At 55.4% G+C, this 17,006-nt stretch overlaps 7 protein-coding genes across 7 annotated transcripts; 3 read left to right on the top strand and 4 right to left on the bottom strand.

The window, feature by feature from the left end:
* Positions 1–1,234: 1,234 nt before the first annotated feature.
* On the bottom strand, positions 1,235–2,143 carry CYME_CMN184C (hypothetical protein; the record flags this gene model as incomplete). The annotated part of the gene is made up of 1 exon (XM_005537268.1): positions 1,235–2,143. One exon carries the CDS (start codon positions 2,141–2,143, stop codon positions 1,235–1,237), a length of 909 nt encoding a protein of 302 aa, XP_005537325.1.
* A 1,527-nt stretch (positions 2,144–3,670) lies between these two features.
* On the bottom strand, positions 3,671–4,183 carry CYME_CMN183C (similar to histone H1; the record flags this gene model as incomplete). The annotated part of the gene is made up of 1 exon (XM_005537267.1): positions 3,671–4,183. The coding sequence occupies one exon, from the start codon at positions 4,181–4,183 to the stop codon at positions 3,671–3,673; it is 513 nt and encodes a 170-aa protein (XP_005537324.1).
* Positions 4,184–6,312: 2,129 nt separating this feature from the next.
* Positions 6,313–7,482, top strand: CYME_CMN182C (queuine tRNA-ribosyltransferase; the record flags this gene model as incomplete). Its single annotated transcript, XM_005537266.1, has 1 exon — positions 6,313–7,482. The coding sequence occupies one exon, from the start codon at positions 6,313–6,315 to the stop codon at positions 7,480–7,482; it is 1,170 nt and encodes a 389-aa protein (XP_005537323.1).
* On the bottom strand, positions 7,428–8,867 carry CYME_CMN181C (branched-chain-amino-acid transaminase, mitochondrial precursor; the record flags this gene model as incomplete). The annotated part of the gene is made up of 1 exon (XM_005537265.1): positions 7,428–8,867. One exon carries the CDS (start codon positions 8,865–8,867, stop codon positions 7,428–7,430), a length of 1,440 nt encoding a protein of 479 aa, XP_005537322.1.
* A 2,099-nt stretch (positions 8,868–10,966) lies between these two features.
* CYME_CMN180C (similar to methyl transferase) lies at positions 10,967–11,641 on the top strand (the record flags this gene model as incomplete). The annotated part of the gene is made up of 1 exon (XM_005537264.1): positions 10,967–11,641. One exon carries the CDS (start codon positions 10,967–10,969, stop codon positions 11,639–11,641), a length of 675 nt encoding a protein of 224 aa, XP_005537321.1.
* Positions 11,642–13,015: 1,374 nt separating this feature from the next.
* On the bottom strand, positions 13,016–14,230 carry CYME_CMN179C (mitochondrial presequence translocase subunit Tim50; the record flags this gene model as incomplete). The annotated part of the gene is made up of 1 exon (XM_005537263.1): positions 13,016–14,230. The coding sequence occupies one exon, from the start codon at positions 14,228–14,230 to the stop codon at positions 13,016–13,018; it is 1,215 nt and encodes a 404-aa protein (XP_005537320.1).
* Positions 14,231–15,393: 1,163 nt separating this feature from the next.
* On the top strand, positions 15,394–16,824 carry CYME_CMN178C (serine--tRNA ligase, cytoplasmic; the record flags this gene model as incomplete). The annotated part of the gene is made up of 1 exon (XM_005537262.1): positions 15,394–16,824. The coding sequence occupies one exon, from the start codon at positions 15,394–15,396 to the stop codon at positions 16,822–16,824; it is 1,431 nt and encodes a 476-aa protein (XP_005537319.1).
* Between the last annotated feature and the right edge of the window lie 182 nt (positions 16,825–17,006).

The following is a 17,006-nucleotide window of genomic DNA, read 5'->3' as shown; positions in this document are numbered from 1 at the left end:
TTCTGTCGGCAGACTCCGCTTTCATGCTCACAGATCAGTCGAGAAGTCGTTCGCTCGACCGTTCTCGGACGAGTGTTTTTCTATGGTAACCAGCTCTGAGCTGATGGTTTGCTCCTCCGCTCGAGCGCATCAGGGAGGGGAAAGCGTGCCCCGCACCGCGAGCGCGCTGCCCGCAGATACGGTGGCAAAGAGGTGCTTCAGGAGAAATCGACACTCACGCAGAATAGATGAGCTTCATTGCCATCTATCGCCGAGACTGTTTCAGCCCAGAGAAAAAACAGATATGAAGTATATCGACCGCATCGGTACCAACACCGCTTTGTGGAGAGGGAGAGGAAACCACTAGACGAAGAGGGGAAGGATCCTTCCGAAAAGTGGGCGAGGAGGGACAAGAAGAAAAAATTGTGGTAGCGGATAGATCAGTCTGCACTCGTTGTCGAGGCTTTCCACAGAAAACGTATCAAGCTGGTGAGTCTTCCAAAAAGGATGAGGCAGCTGGCCGTTGAGGTTCGCGCAGCTTCCACCTCGGCGGAAGCTCGCCATGCTTACCTCTCCTTGACACACCTCGCCAAGCAACTGCTCAGGGGCGCTGCGGACGCTGGGCTGCCAGTTGTCCGCATTCCTCAGGAAATCTTCTGTCAAACCTCCTTGCAGCAACGGATGCTTCGGATAGAAGATGCCATTCGGCTTGTTCATAGGATTAGAGATTTGTACACACGCTTCCAAAACTACCCCGACGCCTCGCCGTTACACATCATCCATCGGAACATGTACGCCGCAGTTGCCAGAAAGTTTCAAAACAACCTCAACAAGCAAAACCATGTTCAAGCCAATGACCGGGGCTTCATGAAGCGCACGCTGTGGTCATTATAGCGTCACTATTGAGGCTCAGAACAGTGAGGATTACATGAAGGGATTCTTCGGGTGCGGACGTAGGCAAGTGGCTTGCTGGCTACGGACGAGATGGAGTTTGTCGCGAAGTTCAAAGAGATGCGTTAACGAGAGCAAGAGACGCTTCATGCTGTCCAAGCTCATCGTGTTGCTCTCTGCCTCGGACCAGCGGACGTCGTATCCGATGTATAATTGAGACGTGATATCTACCTACCTACATTCCATCTTGAAGCACTACGTGTTCCTGAGCAGAGCCATCCAGAGCGCGGTCGACTCCCTTCCCGAATTCGAGAGTCCTCGTCTCCTCTGGTGTTTATTTTGGATGTGGTTTCCATGTGTGACATTAATGCTCATTACATCGCCATAGATGAGTGTCTACAATGTTGTGTGGCCTCCTCAGCGGGTTAGGGCGGACACCCGGAAGCAAATGTGAAGAGTTCAAACGAGTCCGCGAAATGTATTGGTAGAGCTCGCTCAAGATTTCTCCTAGACCGGGCGAAAACGGAACGAAGCATACAGTAACGTTGCAGACCAACGAAGGCTTAATCTCCATCGAATTCATCGGAAACCGAATCATGAGTCGAACAATGCGAGTCGTATCCAACTGTTCACGGTAGGTGATAAGAAACTCTTCGTGGTGGGCGTGCATCCAAGGTCCAGCAATATCATGAGCGTCGACGTACCTCCAAACCATAATGAAGGATCCAAAGATCCGAACGGATATCACAGGAAGCTGCTCATGGTTTCCAGCGTTCAGTATCATCTGCAGCTGGGCATCATAGACGCCGCGGGACATTCCAACAGATTGAGGAATGCCGTCCGGACCTGTGCCGACGCTCTGGGCGCCGTATCGTGCAGAGGGCGTACTTTCATCACTTGATTCAGGGAGTATGCGAGCGTCAAAATTGCATATGAGAATGAGATTTAGCAGGAGTTCATGATACCGTACTGGTGTCGTCAGCGCTTCGGGTTGCACGTTCGCAAGATGCGTGCATTCACCAATTTGCTCACTGTGTTGAAAAAGGAAATAACCGATACGTCGTGTCGTTTGGTAATGGCCTATGACGCTGAACGTGCTGTTCAACACAAAGGCTGGACTCATGCTCCTTCGCTCGGAGCGTAAAACGAATGCAGGAGCCGATTGTGCAGGATTCCTTTGGACAAGTTCAGGACGACATGAAAGCACCACGAGCTGAGGTGCACGATGATGCAGCTTGAGAAACAGAGAGGAACAGGTCCGAATGTACGACATGGTGGACGTGAAGCTGACCGCACGTCAGCTGGCAAGGTAGTCTATGGTGACAGGTTTACTGCGGTGCGCATTTCCCAGCAGTCATGGGCAAAAGCACTTTCTCCACCGGGAGTTCAACGCCTCGACCAACATCCGGAATATGTCTCGTGCTTCTGCAGCGCCCAAGACTCTGTGTTAAGCGAAGTATCGAAAAAGTCGTGTCGTAGTCATTGCGGGCATTGTGCTGAAAATCGGAAGCCATGCGATGAAGAAACAGCGGCCAGGAGGGAACGTTTGGATCCAAGCATGAAGCAAGGCACTGGTGTAGTGCGGTTAAGCAATCCAGTGATGCTGGAGCGCCGTATAGATACACCGGAATCGGTCTTCCTAGGCAACTTGTAGACGATACAGGTGTTCCATTATTCGATTTTACTTAGTGTATCTACTTCGTAATCGATACTGTTTGCAGCGTGCAGTGACTGGAGCCGATAAAGCTCTGCTCAAGCGATTCTGCTCTGCCACCTGGAACGTCTTTTGCTGGGCAACAGAACTTGATGGCGGACGTATCAGTCTTTCGGCCTAATTATGACATTGGATAAGGAGGACGCTACGAATACAGCATTCGAGCTGAACACGTATGTGAAGGTTTCTTTCGGATGACGTGGAGCAGGCACCAGGCAGGCCTCGAGACGGCGTCCAATTCTTGAAGCGATCTGTTTCACCGAAAGCACGCGCTCCGCTGGGCGCTCTGACGACTATGACTCAATCTTCACATACACACACACAGTGCGCTGGCGTGCGAACCTGCGCCCAACATCATCCACGAGCGGTTTAGATCACAAGCGACCCTGCGAAAACGCTCTCTGGGTACGAATGAAAAAACCAGAACGATACTTCCCCACGTAGTATCCCAAGCAGTCGCAGATGATTTGCTAGCGTATCCGAACGGCTCTTGGGACGAGCACAGGGCCTGCGTTCCCAAGCACTGTACACGAGTCGAAAAGACTTGCACTGGGAGCAGTTGGAGGCACTGCGGGAACGAATAACAATTTTGCCGGCAGCAGACGGGGCGAAGATCTGTTTGCATACGCGACTCGAACACGGCAGAGCGTCGGGAGCCATTATCGTGCCACACGTATGTCCCCCAAGCACTGAAAAAGGCATCGCATTTCGCTCTTGACGACTACTGGCTCATCTGGGCCGTGCGGCGCCATCTACAAGCTTGAGCACACACCGCAGCAAGCGTCGCGAACGCGGCAGTCGATTTTCGAGCGATGCCGAAGAAGCTCTAGTGCAAGGCGCTGTCTGCTGCTGCTGCTGCGGCGGCGTGTAAACCGCTGGTGGAAGCACCATGTGGTAGAATTCGAAAAGAGGGGCAGTTCTCGCAGGTTAACCGGACCCCACGCGGGACTTTTTTATCATGGATCGGAGTGAGAAATTGAGAGTCCGAGTGCAAATGACTGTTGAGGAGAGGTCGCTGAACGCCGGCGGGATTGTATCGTCGATGCCTCTGTGAGGTGAATCGCTGGGTCGCGAGCCCCAGTTGTCTCACTTGCTCGGCTTGGGCGCCTTCTTCATGGAGACTTTCTTCGCCGGTTTCGCAGCGCTCTTCTTCGTCACAGCACCGCTTGCTTTCTTGGAAGGCTTTGCCAGCTTTTTCGCTTTCGGAGCCGAAGTCTTCTTCATAGACGGCTTGATGACTTTCTTAACTTTGACGGCCGCCTTGCGCGGCTTCTTCGCTTTCGAAGTAGTCGCCTTCTTCACCGCCGACTTGGTGACTTTCGCCGGCTTACGGATTTTTTTCTCCTTCTTCTTCTCCATGGAAAGGCGTCCTTTGCTCGTGAGTCGGTACCGCGAGCCGTCGCTCGTCTTCTCAATTACCCCCTCTGTCGCAGCCTTCTCCAGTGTTGCTCGCAGAATGCTGTTCAGGGCCTGAATATGGTACGTCTGCTCAATAAACGACTTGATTTTCTGTCGGCTTGTGCCCTTCACAGAATAATTCTTCCGTATCGCCTCTTTCACCATATCAAGATATTTCGGATGACTCGCTTTTTCCGGCATTTTGAGCGCAACACAGGTTCAGGATATCGCAACCGCACGCGGGCTACTTCTGCGAACAAGCAAAAACACGAATCTCCGCTGATCAGGCGCCCGTTGCGCACGCATGCGCCAGGGCGCGCTGGCGCGTGCGCAGATCGATGCCGGCGATCCGACATCCCAGCGTGTGCCATTTCCTTCAAGATCGCGTACCGCTTGCTCATCGCAGGGATCGCGAAACGGACAGCACGCGTTCGAAAGCGCCGCGAAAAGCGTAACGATATCGATCAGCCGTGAGGCAGACGTCCGGGGTCAACGAAACTGTGCCTGAGCGAGCAGCACGCGCTACACGTTGCTGTCCAGTCGTGCCGGGCATCGAGCGATTCGCCTCGACCGCAGCCCTCGATACGGCACTGGTGGTGCGGTTGAAGCGCGTAGTCGGGGATCCTAGTATAGCTTCGATTGTCCTACACCATTAAGACGGATACCGCGTTTCAAACGCGCACCTGGGGATCCCAGCTTAGCTTGAATTATCCTACACCATTGAGACGGATACCGCGTTTCAAATGCATTCTTGGAGATCCTATCTTAGCCCCGATTATCCTATACACTATAAAATAGATGGGTAGCGCCTTTTAAGCCGGGGCCACACCTAAACAAGTGGCATATCCGCGCGACGCTCAGAAAGCGGCATTCCTGTGGGATTTGCTGACGACCTTGCGCCTATCGCACGGTCTCCGACGCGAGCGGCACACACACCAGGAAGAGCAGCGTGCTTCACTGCAGCATGCACGCTGCGATATCGGGAGCACTTGTGAACCCGAGAACGCTGGCTACCAGCGCCCCTTGTGTGTCACTTTTAGACACCTGATTCCGCCGGCCATGGGACGTCCACAGCATCGGTCGATGCTAGTGGAAGCCGTCGCTGTCAAACGGCTCGCAGCGCATCTTCCAGTGAGAGTGATTTATGAATACAGTTTAACTGCAGATCAAGGTAGAGCGCGAGCGCTTCCCGTAGCCAGCCTTGCAAACGGTCGACCGCAGTTTAACTGCAGATCAAGGTACAGCGTGAGCGCTTCATATAGCCAACCTTGCAAACGGTCGACATAGCGTAGAGCGCTCATCTGGCCTTGTCACGCCGCTCCAAGCGCTCCGTTGCCAAACACGTTGCGTCCGCAGGCTCACTCGCTGGACCGGGCCTCTTCCGGGGGCAGTCGCAAGCGAGACAGCGCCGCCCACACACTGCAGCGCGTGGCATCTAAAAGATTCTCATTACATGTCCAGGTTGGCCGCTAGTCTGCCGAAGTTAGCGCACACTGATCTGCGGTTTGCAGACCAGACTTGTTTGTCCTCTGTCTCCTACTAGTACGGACGCGTCTACAGCTGGTCCGATCCTTCAACTCCACGCCGTAAAATACCTCTATCGCGAAGCGCCCTTCAGTTACGCCGCCCGAGTCCGTCTCGAAGGAGAAGTTCTCATTCATCTCCGTTGAGACCGTCTCCAGTGCAGCGCGAAAAGCCGCAGAACTGCCCCACTTCGCTGGTGTATGTCCCCGAAGCCGTCGTCACTACGAGTAGCGTAACCTGCCAATTTCCTTATGCCCTCCGGAAGAACGACTCCAGTACCCTGTTCGAGGCAGTTGCACGCTGCTCTGTGCGTCCAGCGTCTGCGAAACGACTCCTTGGACAAAGCTGGTGCCTTCGTCACTGGGGCACACGAAGCTATCCTGTTATGTATACGCAGTGCGCTGACTGTCTGTGCAGCCTGAGCACCTCCTTAACGTTTCGGGTCGAGAGGAACCGACCCAGAACCCTCCTGATTCGCGTTCACCAACCACTGCCTGTTGCTGCTCGGGCACTATCCTCAACTGGTCCGCAGACAAACCTCTACTCTCGAGCTCCAGAGCGTGTCGAACGACTGTGTCCGTATCGTCAGACGTAGCACGCTGCGCTGTCGGGTGGCTTCGGAACCTCTCTCGAACAGTTCGGCGTTGAGGCACGAGCCAGCGACGTCGATAACCTCGACGAGCGGCTACAAGCTACCGTGCAGCCAGACGTGGAGTACCGGGCACCCGGCGTTTGCGTTCGTGCTCGTGCAGGACCAGCAGGCCTCTGGACGATCTGGGCTCTTGCACTCGGTCTACTGTAGCGGGATGTTTACCTTACAGGCAACGGACGGAAGTGCTCGGGCCGGGGTCCTCCACCTGCGACACGGCACGACGCGGACGCCCGTGTTCATGCCGGTCGGTACCCAGGCAACCGTGAAGGGCCTCACCCCGGACCAGCTTCTTGACCTCGATCTGGATATTATTCTGGGAAACACGTTTCACCTGGGACTTCGACCCGGCGGGGAGGTTCTCAGTGCGCTCGGTGGCGTACACACGTTTGCACACTGGCCGAGAAACGTGCTCACCGACTCGGGAGGGTTCCAGATGGTATCTCTGCTTCGTCTTGCGACAGTTTCCGAAGCTGGTGTCCACTTTCAGTCGCCAGTCGATGGGTCGCAGGTCCTGTTGACCCCAGAGCTATCTATTCAGCTACAAAACCAGATTGGAGCGGATATCATTATGGCCCTCGACGACGTGGTGCCAACGACAGCCAGCAACGTAGAGCGCTTTCGCGAGGCAGCTGCTCGAACGGTGCGCTGGCTAGACCGATGCATTGGCGCCCATGCAAGGCCCAGTGAGCAGCTTCTCTTTGCGATCGTTCAGGGCGGGCTCAGTCCCGAGCTGCGGCGGTACTGTTTGCGGGAGCTCGTCGCGCGGGAGCTACCAGGGTACGCCATAGGCGGGCTCGCAGGTGGCGAAGAGAAGGACAAGTTCTGGCAGGTGGTGCAACTCTGCACGAGAGAGCTACCGCACGACAAGCCGCGCTATTGCATGGGGGTTGGTTATCCTGAGGATTTGCTCGTATGCGTTGCGCTGGGTGTCGACATGTTCGACTGCGTGTATCCCGCGAGAACGGCTCGATTCGGGAGCGCCCTGGTCGATGCAGAAGCACCCGGTATGCTCAAGATCAAGTCAGCTGCCATGTTCAAGGACTCGCGACCGATAGAGCCGCAGTGCCCGTGCGAGTGCTGCCGCCACTACTCCAGAGCGTACTTACACGTGCTCGTGAACCGGGATCCGGCAGTTGTTGGGCACCTGCTTACGGTCCATAATATCTCCTACCTGACGCGGTTCATGCGCGGGGCGCGGGAGGCCATTTTTAAGAACACTTTTGCAGACTATGTACACAAATGGTTCGCCCGGCGGTACCCCAGCGGTGCCTATCCGAACTGGGTGTGCGATGCGCTTGCGTGCTGTGGTATTCGGCTGACGTGAACTGTATGAATCCACGGATGTGCTGCGAAATGCGGATCCGGATCGAAGAATAGGTGCTCGAGTGCCCGGCTGAGCTGCCAAGTTAGCCGTCGCTTGGCATCAGAGGCTTCCGGAAGGCGAAAAGTGCGGCCCCGGTACTTGACAGCTGCCACGGGGCATATCATCGCCGCAGTACCTGTTCCGAATGCTTCCACAATGCGGCCCTGCTCAATCCCCTGCACAAGTTCATCGACAGAGAGGCTGCGCTCGACAAGCCGCCAGCTCGAATGGTTCGCACCTGGTGGGAAACGGCCCTGCTCGATGAGCTGGATCACCGCGCTGCGCATGACACCAGGCAGAATGAGGCCTTTGCTCAGCGGCGCCGTCACCACCTCCCCCGAAGAAGTGACAGCGAAAAAGTTCATTACCCCTGCCTCTGTAACGTTCCGGTCTGGATCTAGCCAAAGCACCTGGTGGCATCCCTCCGCGTGTGCAAGCTCTTGAGCCACGAGACTCAGCGCGTAATTGCCTCCACATTTCGTGTCGCCAACACCGCCTGGCCATGCGCGTACGAACTCCTCTGTAGCGAGCAAGGTGACGCCAGCGTTGTTCGCTGCGCTATAATAACCGCCCAGGCTTGGAGAGGCGATCACATAGAAGAGCGCCTCTTCCGCGCGTCGTACACCCAGTCGTGCGTCCGTTGAAATGAGGCAAGGCCGCAGGTACAAAGACACCGCTCTGAAGTTCTCGTCTGGCGCGCGTACTGGTACCCAGTCCGCCTCGATGCGGACGTACTCCTCGATTAGCCTCAGCATGGAGCCGGTGTCAAAAAGCGGGAGTGCAAGGCGCGCTGCGGAGCGATACATACGCTGGAGGTTCTCTTGGGGCCTGAAGAGCCGCACAACGTCCTCGGTCTCGGGCCCAACCGGGTCAGGCCGGTACGCCTTCAAACCCTCAAAAATCTGCAAGCCGTACTGCAGGCTCGAGCTCGCCGGATCCAGCTCAAGCGGGCGACGACTGGTTATCAGCGGATCCATCCAGTGGCCACCGCGATAACGAACAAGGAGCATATGGTCAGTGAACGTGACCCCAAACTCCTGCGAGCCAGCGGGTTGTCGAATCTGGAAGTTCGACCCCCGCGCGTAAAAGCTGTGTACCCCAAGAACTTCCCGAGCACGCACCGAATGACCGGAACTGTCGACCACGGGCGCCCGGTCTACTACGAGTTTGGACGCGTCGGGCCCGCACAGTGCTCCGTCCGTCCGTTCCGCTAGCGCGAGAGCGCGCCGCATCGTGGGCGACAACGGCACTTCGGTCGCGAACTTCCGGACCCATTGCAGGCATCCGCCGAACGAGCCGCGAACTGCGCGGAACCCACTGTACAAGCCTCCCTCACTTAGCGGCATTCGCAGTTGTTGTTCTGGAGAAACGCAAAATCGCTGCAAAGTCCCCCGCTGTACAAGCTTTTTCGCTGAGCAGCTTCCAGAGTTACTGTCTACAGAAAACGCACAATCGCTCCCCCAATCCCCCACTGTACAAGCTTCTCGCGTCGATCACTTTCCAATGTTGCTGGTAGTGGGAAAAGCACAACTGCCTGGGGGCAGCCCGCGCTACGAAATAGCCTCAACCTATGCGTGAGCTAGAGGAGCAGCAGCATTCGATATCTGCCACGTGTCCCTGAACAGCGTGGCTCCACAGCGTTCGCGACTCGGCGATCCAGACAGCAGAACGGTGGTGGTGGGATTGCGATCCGCGATCTTTTAGGCTTTCAACCCATGGTTACTCGACACGATCTGCGATGTATAGCAAGAGATGGGAATCACGTTGTAATATACTGTATATATCGAAGTCGAATTTCATGTAGGATATATTATATACTGGATATTTGAAGGAGATCTGTATTGATTCTTGATGTCAGTCATGGAACAACACTCAAACGGTCGAGGAACACTAGAGAAAGAATTAGATGAACTCCGCGAAAAGAAACGGATATTCTCGACGCGTGCATGAGGTCAGTGATAGAACACGACCCGTTGCCGACTTTGCGGGAACAAAAAGCGACGATAGCAGCCATCACCGGTGACTGTTTTTGTCTACAGCTTTTTCGTATGGTCCTGAAACCAGTGGCATACAGTCACATAAAATGTCCTAGATCGTTCACAGCCATGTCCGAACGAAATGGCGACTAGAACACAGTCCCTGAAACATCGCGCCGGCTATGAGCCACAAGAACGTTGTTTTTTTCATTCCACGAGATTTGCTCCACACAGAACCGTCACAGTGGATATGAGTATTCGCGATGAGGGGCGCCCGTTGGATATACAATCGATATCGAAAATACATAAGAATTTCTCTACTCCAGCTGCAGTGGATTTCTTTTGCGGCCTCAGTTTCGACTCCAGAGAACGCTCATACAACAGTTTTCACATCGTAGAATCTTTGAAGACGATTCCCTGACGTCTGGCTGTGTTCTTCTGTTCGACTTTTTGGAATTTCACCATTCCCCTCGCATTGAAGCCTTGCCCAATTCTACCGGAGTAGGGCTGCATTTCATTCGTCAGTACGCTTCCGGTTCAACCACATTGAAGAAGTGTTTCCTATTGTGAAAAGTAAAGATCGCGCCACTAGGCGAATCACTGAAGCGTTCAGAACACGGTGGTACACAGAGACACATGACGTCTTTCTTCCGCAAGTCCTACGCGCTCCTATAAGGTCGTCACCTAGGGGCATAAAGAAATGTGTTTAAAAAATCTAATGGATGTGCTGGGGTGTATCCTTCATAACGTCGAGATGGAGAGAAGGCAACGGAGCACTTTGGGAATAGGAAACCTTGGAGAGGTGATGGAGCACCAAATGGCACCGAGGGCAGCATTTCGAGGGATCCTTGCATTGGTGAGTTTAATAAGAGACAATAAACGCATCCAGTTCGTGATCCCAGACTTCAACGCTGCTATGAACATTAGACGACATACAGTGCTCAGTAGAAGACCCAAGGAGCTGGTTTGAGCCAACTTTCCGGGCCAGCCTCTCAGACTCGAAGTGAACAAGATGAGAGTGAAAGCCCATAGCAGGCACCCGCTCGTATAAGTCCTGCGGAAAGCGTGTGAGTGAGTCTATCTATTCGCTCTATGCTCATCTTAGAAGCAAACGCGCCGATGGTCCATACGAAAGCGCTGCGACGCATCGGGTAACAGAAATGGCTTCGGGTGCTCGTCAGCTGGGGAGCACTGCGACGCGCCTGGGACAGTGTTTTATCGACGATTCATTCAAACGCCCGCCGCTGGCAGGAAAAACAGCTTCCACGGAGGTAGCGGGGGTGCTACAAGCAGCTGGACCGACCGTCGGCAGCGGGGCGACACACCCCGCAAGCCCGAATTACAACCACAGGTCCGCTGGAACAGCGTGTTGGAGCGTGCGCTGCGTAGGCTTTAAGGAGCGGACCTGCTAGGCCCTGCGAGCGACGTGTACTCGGCATCGCAGCGTGCTGAAAGTCTGCCGAACTGGGATGCGTGGCTCGGTGCCGAGCGTTCGTGAGATCGAGACGCTGCTTTCACAGCTTCCGTGGCGCCAGTTCCAGTCCCCGCGTGTGCACCTGGAGCAGTACACGACACCGGTTCATCTGGCGGCAAGAATCGCCCACCATGTTGCCCTATGCATCGACGAAGATGAGCGGAGGTCAGTGCAGGCAGTGGACCTCGGCACCGGGACTGGAATACTCGCTCTTGCACTGTGTCTCGCTGGACTCAACCACGTGCTCGGAGTGGACGTCGATAGCGAGGCCCTGGAGCTGGCACGGGCCAATGCGGCAGCGCTCTGGGAACTGTGTCCCCAGTCCGTCGGAGCAGTCTTGGAGTTTGCTGCGGTGGACGTCCAGCCCAACTCGTTGGCATTGGCACCAAAGTCATTCGACGTCGCTGTGCTTAATCCGCCCTTTGGAACGCGACAACGATCCGCCGACATCGCCTTCCTCGATGTAGCATGTCACTTGAGTCGCCGATTTGTGTACTCTCTGCACAAGTCGAGCACGCGCAGTTACTTATCGAGGAGGCTGGAGCGTTTCGGGTGTACGGCCCAGGTGTACGCTCGCTTGCGTTTCGATCTCCCCGCAACGTACGTGTTTCATAGGGAACGTGCCGTGGACATCGACGTCGACCTCTGGCAGATAGAGGTGAAGAGGTAGCACAGCGGAGCCAGGTGCGGCACACATTACTGGGCTATTAGCTGCGCAGCCGTTGACATTATCACGAGTGTTATCGGCGTGGAGCCTACGCGAGCGCTTCTCTTCAATAGGGTGTCGTGCCGGTGAATGCGAATAGACGCTGCGTTCCGTCGAGGGAAGACGCCCCGGCAAAGACACCCGCTGAGGCGGCTGAGTGGCCTTCGCCCGGAGCCTAGGTGCCCCATGTTTCCTTGCGTACTTTGCTGATCACATGGAGTTCGTAAGATATTTGTCTCGCACGATAAGAGCCATCTCTGGGTGTATCGCTCAGGTACAGGAAACCTGCGCTGTTTCACTGCACCGAGTGCGTGTGACCGCGGCTGCTGCCCCTGCACACCCGGGTACAATGAGCGTTTGTGCGCTTTGTTTGCCCGGAGGATGCGGGTGTACCACTCGTGCACGTGCGTGTTGGGAGTCGCCAGGTGCGGAACCTCTGGTGACTCGTGTAATCAGGCGCTTGTCGTTACACGGCAGGCCACGCGAACCTTGTCGTTTGAAGAGACTCGCCCAGTCATGCATCTCTGCCGCCACTGGCATAAACACGAAATGGCAAACATGAACGTCCTCTGACATGGATGTGGACGAGCCCTCTCGACAATGCCCCTCGGGCTGAGGTGTGCCTTTACCGCCATCTCCCTAGCATACTCCTATTGCGTGGATGCTCCAGCGGCGAGCTACCACGGCCATATGTGACGCCTCGTCAAGTCTTGGGGCAGCGCCAGACCCAGATGCACAGCGACGCCCGCTGGAAAGCAAAGTCTCGCAAAATCTCATCCACCAGCGTGATGATCAAGTGCGAAATCGTCCCTTCATGATATCTAGCTTCCGTAGGCTGGGCAGCACCTGCAAGCGTGCAGACAGAGTTCCCGAAAGGAGCGCGCTCGTCGCGGCAGAAACGAGCGCGCTGTACCTGCACTCGACTAGATGACAGTTCTAGAGCCAACGCCCTCAGTGGTACGCAAAAGCCGCTCTATCTGCGTGCGGCGTCTGCACCGGCTCTAAAGGCGTCACACTGGACGCTCACAGAACGCACTCGGCACCTGGGCGACCGTATGAACGATCCATTATACGCGATGAAGAGTGTGGCTAGTGGTGATTCGAGGTACGTGGACGTCTGAATTCCGCAATGATCGCTGCTGCTCTCCTTGATGCTGATATCCATCGCACAACGACGGATTCTCTTATTCGTGTAAACAATCCTAGACGCTTGCCCCGCGCCCCCGAGAAAAAACACAGACGCGTCGCGTGCCGCAGCGAACTCACCAGCTCGATACGGGGACGCAAAGCGCAAACTTTTCGCATGACTCGCTTCCGATCTGAAAGTTCGTGAAAGCTCTATCGTCGCAAACGAGTCCAGATACTCTGATCAGGAACCGGCTGCGCTGGAGCCGCTGGCGAAGATGCCTCGGATGTTGTAGTTGCTGACTGCTCAGCGGGATCGCGGCGTGGAATGGCGAAGATCCCCAGACCTCGAACAGGAGCGCGCACACCGTTGCCCGATAGATGACCGTCCGCGGAACTTGAAGACGCGGTTGCCGCTCCGGCTACTGCCGCGAGCTTCTGTGACGCAAGGACGGACTCGACCTGCTGGCGACAGGCCTCAAACCGCTCGGCAAAGCTGCGGCTTGTCGTCCGATCACAGTTCCGAACGGTGGCGATGATCGGTCGTACATCAGCGACATCGTTGCGAACGACCCATTCGAGGAATGCAGTAAGACGAAGCAACTCCTTGTCGTCGGGGTCAGTGCCGTTCCACGGGGCGATTTCGATGCCGTTCTCGGATTGCAGCGCGAATACTCGAGGGTCATTATCGATGATGATGGTGCGTCGTAGATCGCGGTTGAGCTTGGCAAGGTCCTTCATGTGCAGGCCGTCGCGGTATTTGGTTTCATGCCTATACAGGCGGTGCGTGATGTACCCGTTTGGATCCATCCTGTCTAGAATGGGATCCGCATAGCCGGGAAGGGCGCTCGTGAAGACCACTATCTCGTAGAACTGCGCCATGTACGCCAGAAAGGCGTCTACGCCCGGCCTTTTTGAGGTTCGCCACCCCGTCGATCGCGTCCAGTCTGAGTGCACAAGGGTCTCGTCGAGATCCAGGACCAACGTTCGTGGCGGCAGACTGCCGGGAAACGGAGCAACTGGGTCCGGTAGGAGCTTTTCTCGACTAGGCTCGACGTAATAGCGGATGCGCGACTCCAATTCGTGCCGTAGCCGCTCGAGACGTGCTACCGTTCCCTCGGGGTCGACGACCCAGAAAGTCAGCACTGTCGCGGCTGAGCCAAGCGCAACGAAGCCGAGAAGACGTCCAGGTCGAAAGAGAGCTCTCCATCGCGAGTGCTGTGGGCGCTTGGACTCTGCCGCGCCATCCGAGGCTGCCGCTGCTCCCTCTTCTGGGTGGATCGGCCCCGAGGTCGGCTTTGACCCTGCTTCACCAGCTGCGCGGCCACCGTTGCCCGAGGTGAGACACCGGAGCACGCGCCCAGGCCGGAGCAACGCGGACCCTATTGGCCGTAGGGCACGCAAACCCGCGTATCGATCTACAAGCATGTCCCCCGAAAGCCACTCGAAGTGGACCGCACAAGGGTGGGTCCGCGAACGCTCTGAACAAGGCACCTGGTGACGTTCGCAGCCTGCCTTGAACGTCGCTGCTGTGGAGGAGGGATCGAAGCGCTCCCGCGCAGACGGCCGAAAAAAATCGTAGAACGAAAGGGATAAGCTTTTATGGAGCTTGTATGGAGCTTTCAATGAGGTTGCCTATCTCTATACGATTGAAGGGATTAACTTTGAAGAAGCTTTCAGTGAGCTTGCTTACCTCTATACGACTGAAGGGATAAGCTTTCAATGAGCTTGCCAATCTCTATAAGATTGAAGGGATAAGCTTTTACGGAGCTTTCAATGAGGTTGCCTATCTCTATACGATTGAAGGGATTAACTTTGAAGGAGCTTTCAATGAGGTTGCCTATCTCTATACGATTGAAGGGATAAGCTTTTATGGAGCTTATATGGAGCTTTCAATGAGCTTGCTTACCTCTATACAATTGAAGGGATAAGCTTTTACGGAGCTTTCAATGAGGTTGCCTATCTCTATACGATTGAAGGGATTAACTTTGAAGGAGCTTTCAATGAGGTTGCCTATCTCTATACGATTGAAGGGATAAGCTTTTATGGAGCTTGTATGGAGCTTTCAATGAGCTTGCTTACCTCTATACGACTGAAAGGATAAGCTTTCTTGATGCGTTTATGGGACTCTCAGTGAGCGATATCAAGGAAAGCACTGCCGTTTACGGTGACCGTCTCTGATCTCTATCCCAGTCAGATGAGGTATCAATGTCTGTGCCCAGCTGTAACGAAGAGCACGTACTTATCGGCAGCATTGCACCGCACAGAAAAGCATCACCTGGAAAATAAGGACCATAAAAGAATGATCTTGAGCGATCTAGGAACGGTGCCGAACGCCTGACCAGCACCCACTACTAAGGCCTACCCCCCGGTGTGGACGTGTCGTCGTCTTTTTGTTTTTTGGAGTGAGCCCCAGCCGCAGGGCCTCAACGCACCCGCATCGTCGACTCGAGGCGTCGCTGCGCTTCGCCGCTCCCAGCTCCAGTCCAGTCATTCGGGATGATCATCGTTGCCACTGTCGCTGCTGCACCACACTGAACTCTCGGTTACGAGCGCGTTTAGCGTGTGTATAGGTCACTGTGGCTGGTGTTATGTTAGACATTCGTCTTTTTCGTGCGGAACAGGGTGGCAATCCCGAGCTGGTTCGAGAGTCGCAGCGCCGTCGGTTTGCGGACGTGAAGCTCGTGGATCGCGTCATTGAGTTGGACGAGCGCTGGAGGCAGGCCCAGTTTCGGGTGGACGCGCTCAGGCGCGAACTGAACGAGTCCTCGAAACGGGTAAGTGGCCTCATCAAGTCTGGTGCAGATGCGAGCGAGCTCATCTCGTCTGTAGCGGACTTGAAGCGTTCTATACCAGCGGCGGAACGAGAGGCCGCTGCTCTAGAGCAGGAGCGGGATGCTTTACTGCGTGAGATCGGTAACCTTGTGCATGAAAGTGTGCCTGTTTCTGTGGACGAGGCGGACAATCGAGTCGAGCGTCTCTGGGGCTATCCAGAACTCGCTGATGAACGCGTGAAGAACGCACACCGTAGCCACGTAGAGCTCCTGTTGGCACTCGGCGCTGCAGACTACGAGCGCGGAGCTCGCGTTGCCGGAAGCCGGGGCTACTTTCTGATAGGCCCTGGCGTTCGCCTCAACCTCGCGCTTGTGCAGTATGCGTTGAACTTTTTACGAGAACGCGGCTTTCGTGAAATGCAACCACCATATTTTATGACAAGTGATGCGATGGCACGCTGTGCGCAGCTCTCTGACTTTGACGAGCAGTTGTACAAGGTGACCGTTCGCTCTCGCGGAGCCGCAGCGGGCGAACCAGAAAGCTCCGGAACTGGCGGCACGAATGCAACGGCAGCCGCGGCCGAAGACGACAAATACTATCTGATCGCGACCTCGGAGCAGCCAATTTGTGCCTACCACACTGACGAGTGGCTGGATCCGTCGACATTGCCACTATTGTACGCAGGGTTTTCGACCTGTTTCCGGAAAGAGGCCGGCGCTCATGGACGCGACCAGCTGGGAATTTTCCGAGTGCATCAGTTTGAGAAAATAGAACAGTTTGCGGTGACATCTCCACTGGACGGGGCCTCTTGGGAGATGCTCGAACGCCTCCTGGGGAACGCGGAAGAGTTCTACCAATCCCTGGGAATACCATACCGAATCGTGAGCATTGTCAGTGGAGCGCTTAATAACGCCGCTTCGAAAAAGTACGATCTCGAGGGTTGGTACCCTGCCAGCAAGGCGTGGCGCGAGCTCGTCAGCTGCTCGAACTGCACGGATTACCAGTCTCGTAGGCTGCTCACTCGTTACGGTATGAAAAAGGGCGGTGACCGCGAAAAGAGGTTTGTGCACATGCTGAACAGCACTCTGTGCGCGACCACCAGAGTAATATGCTGTATTGTGGAAAATTATCAGCGAGAGAACGGGGTGGAGGTTCCGGCAGTCCTGCAACCGTACCTTGGTGGCGAGACGTTGCTGCCGTTTGTCAATTTGCCACAGAAAGGCTCACTTGCCGACCAGTCAGGCTGATACGCTTGTACTGAAGTCATCTTTGATGCACGATAGGCTCCACCATGTATACTCGTCTGCATGCTGCGGTGTTTCCTTGCAGACTTTAGGGTATAGGCGCCGCACTGCATCCTTTTGTGGGTCGCGATGCAGCCGGCAACTGCGAAAGCACCACCTGAGCCCACAGTGAGTGCTCAGCATGT

Source organism: Cyanidioschyzon merolae, chromosome 14, assembly GCF_000091205.1.
Source record: "Cyanidioschyzon merolae strain 10D DNA, chromosome 14, complete genome".
NCBI lineage: Eukaryota > Rhodophyta > Bangiophyceae > Cyanidiales > Cyanidiaceae > Cyanidioschyzon > Cyanidioschyzon merolae.
This window is presented reverse-complemented; position numbering and strand designations above follow the sequence as displayed.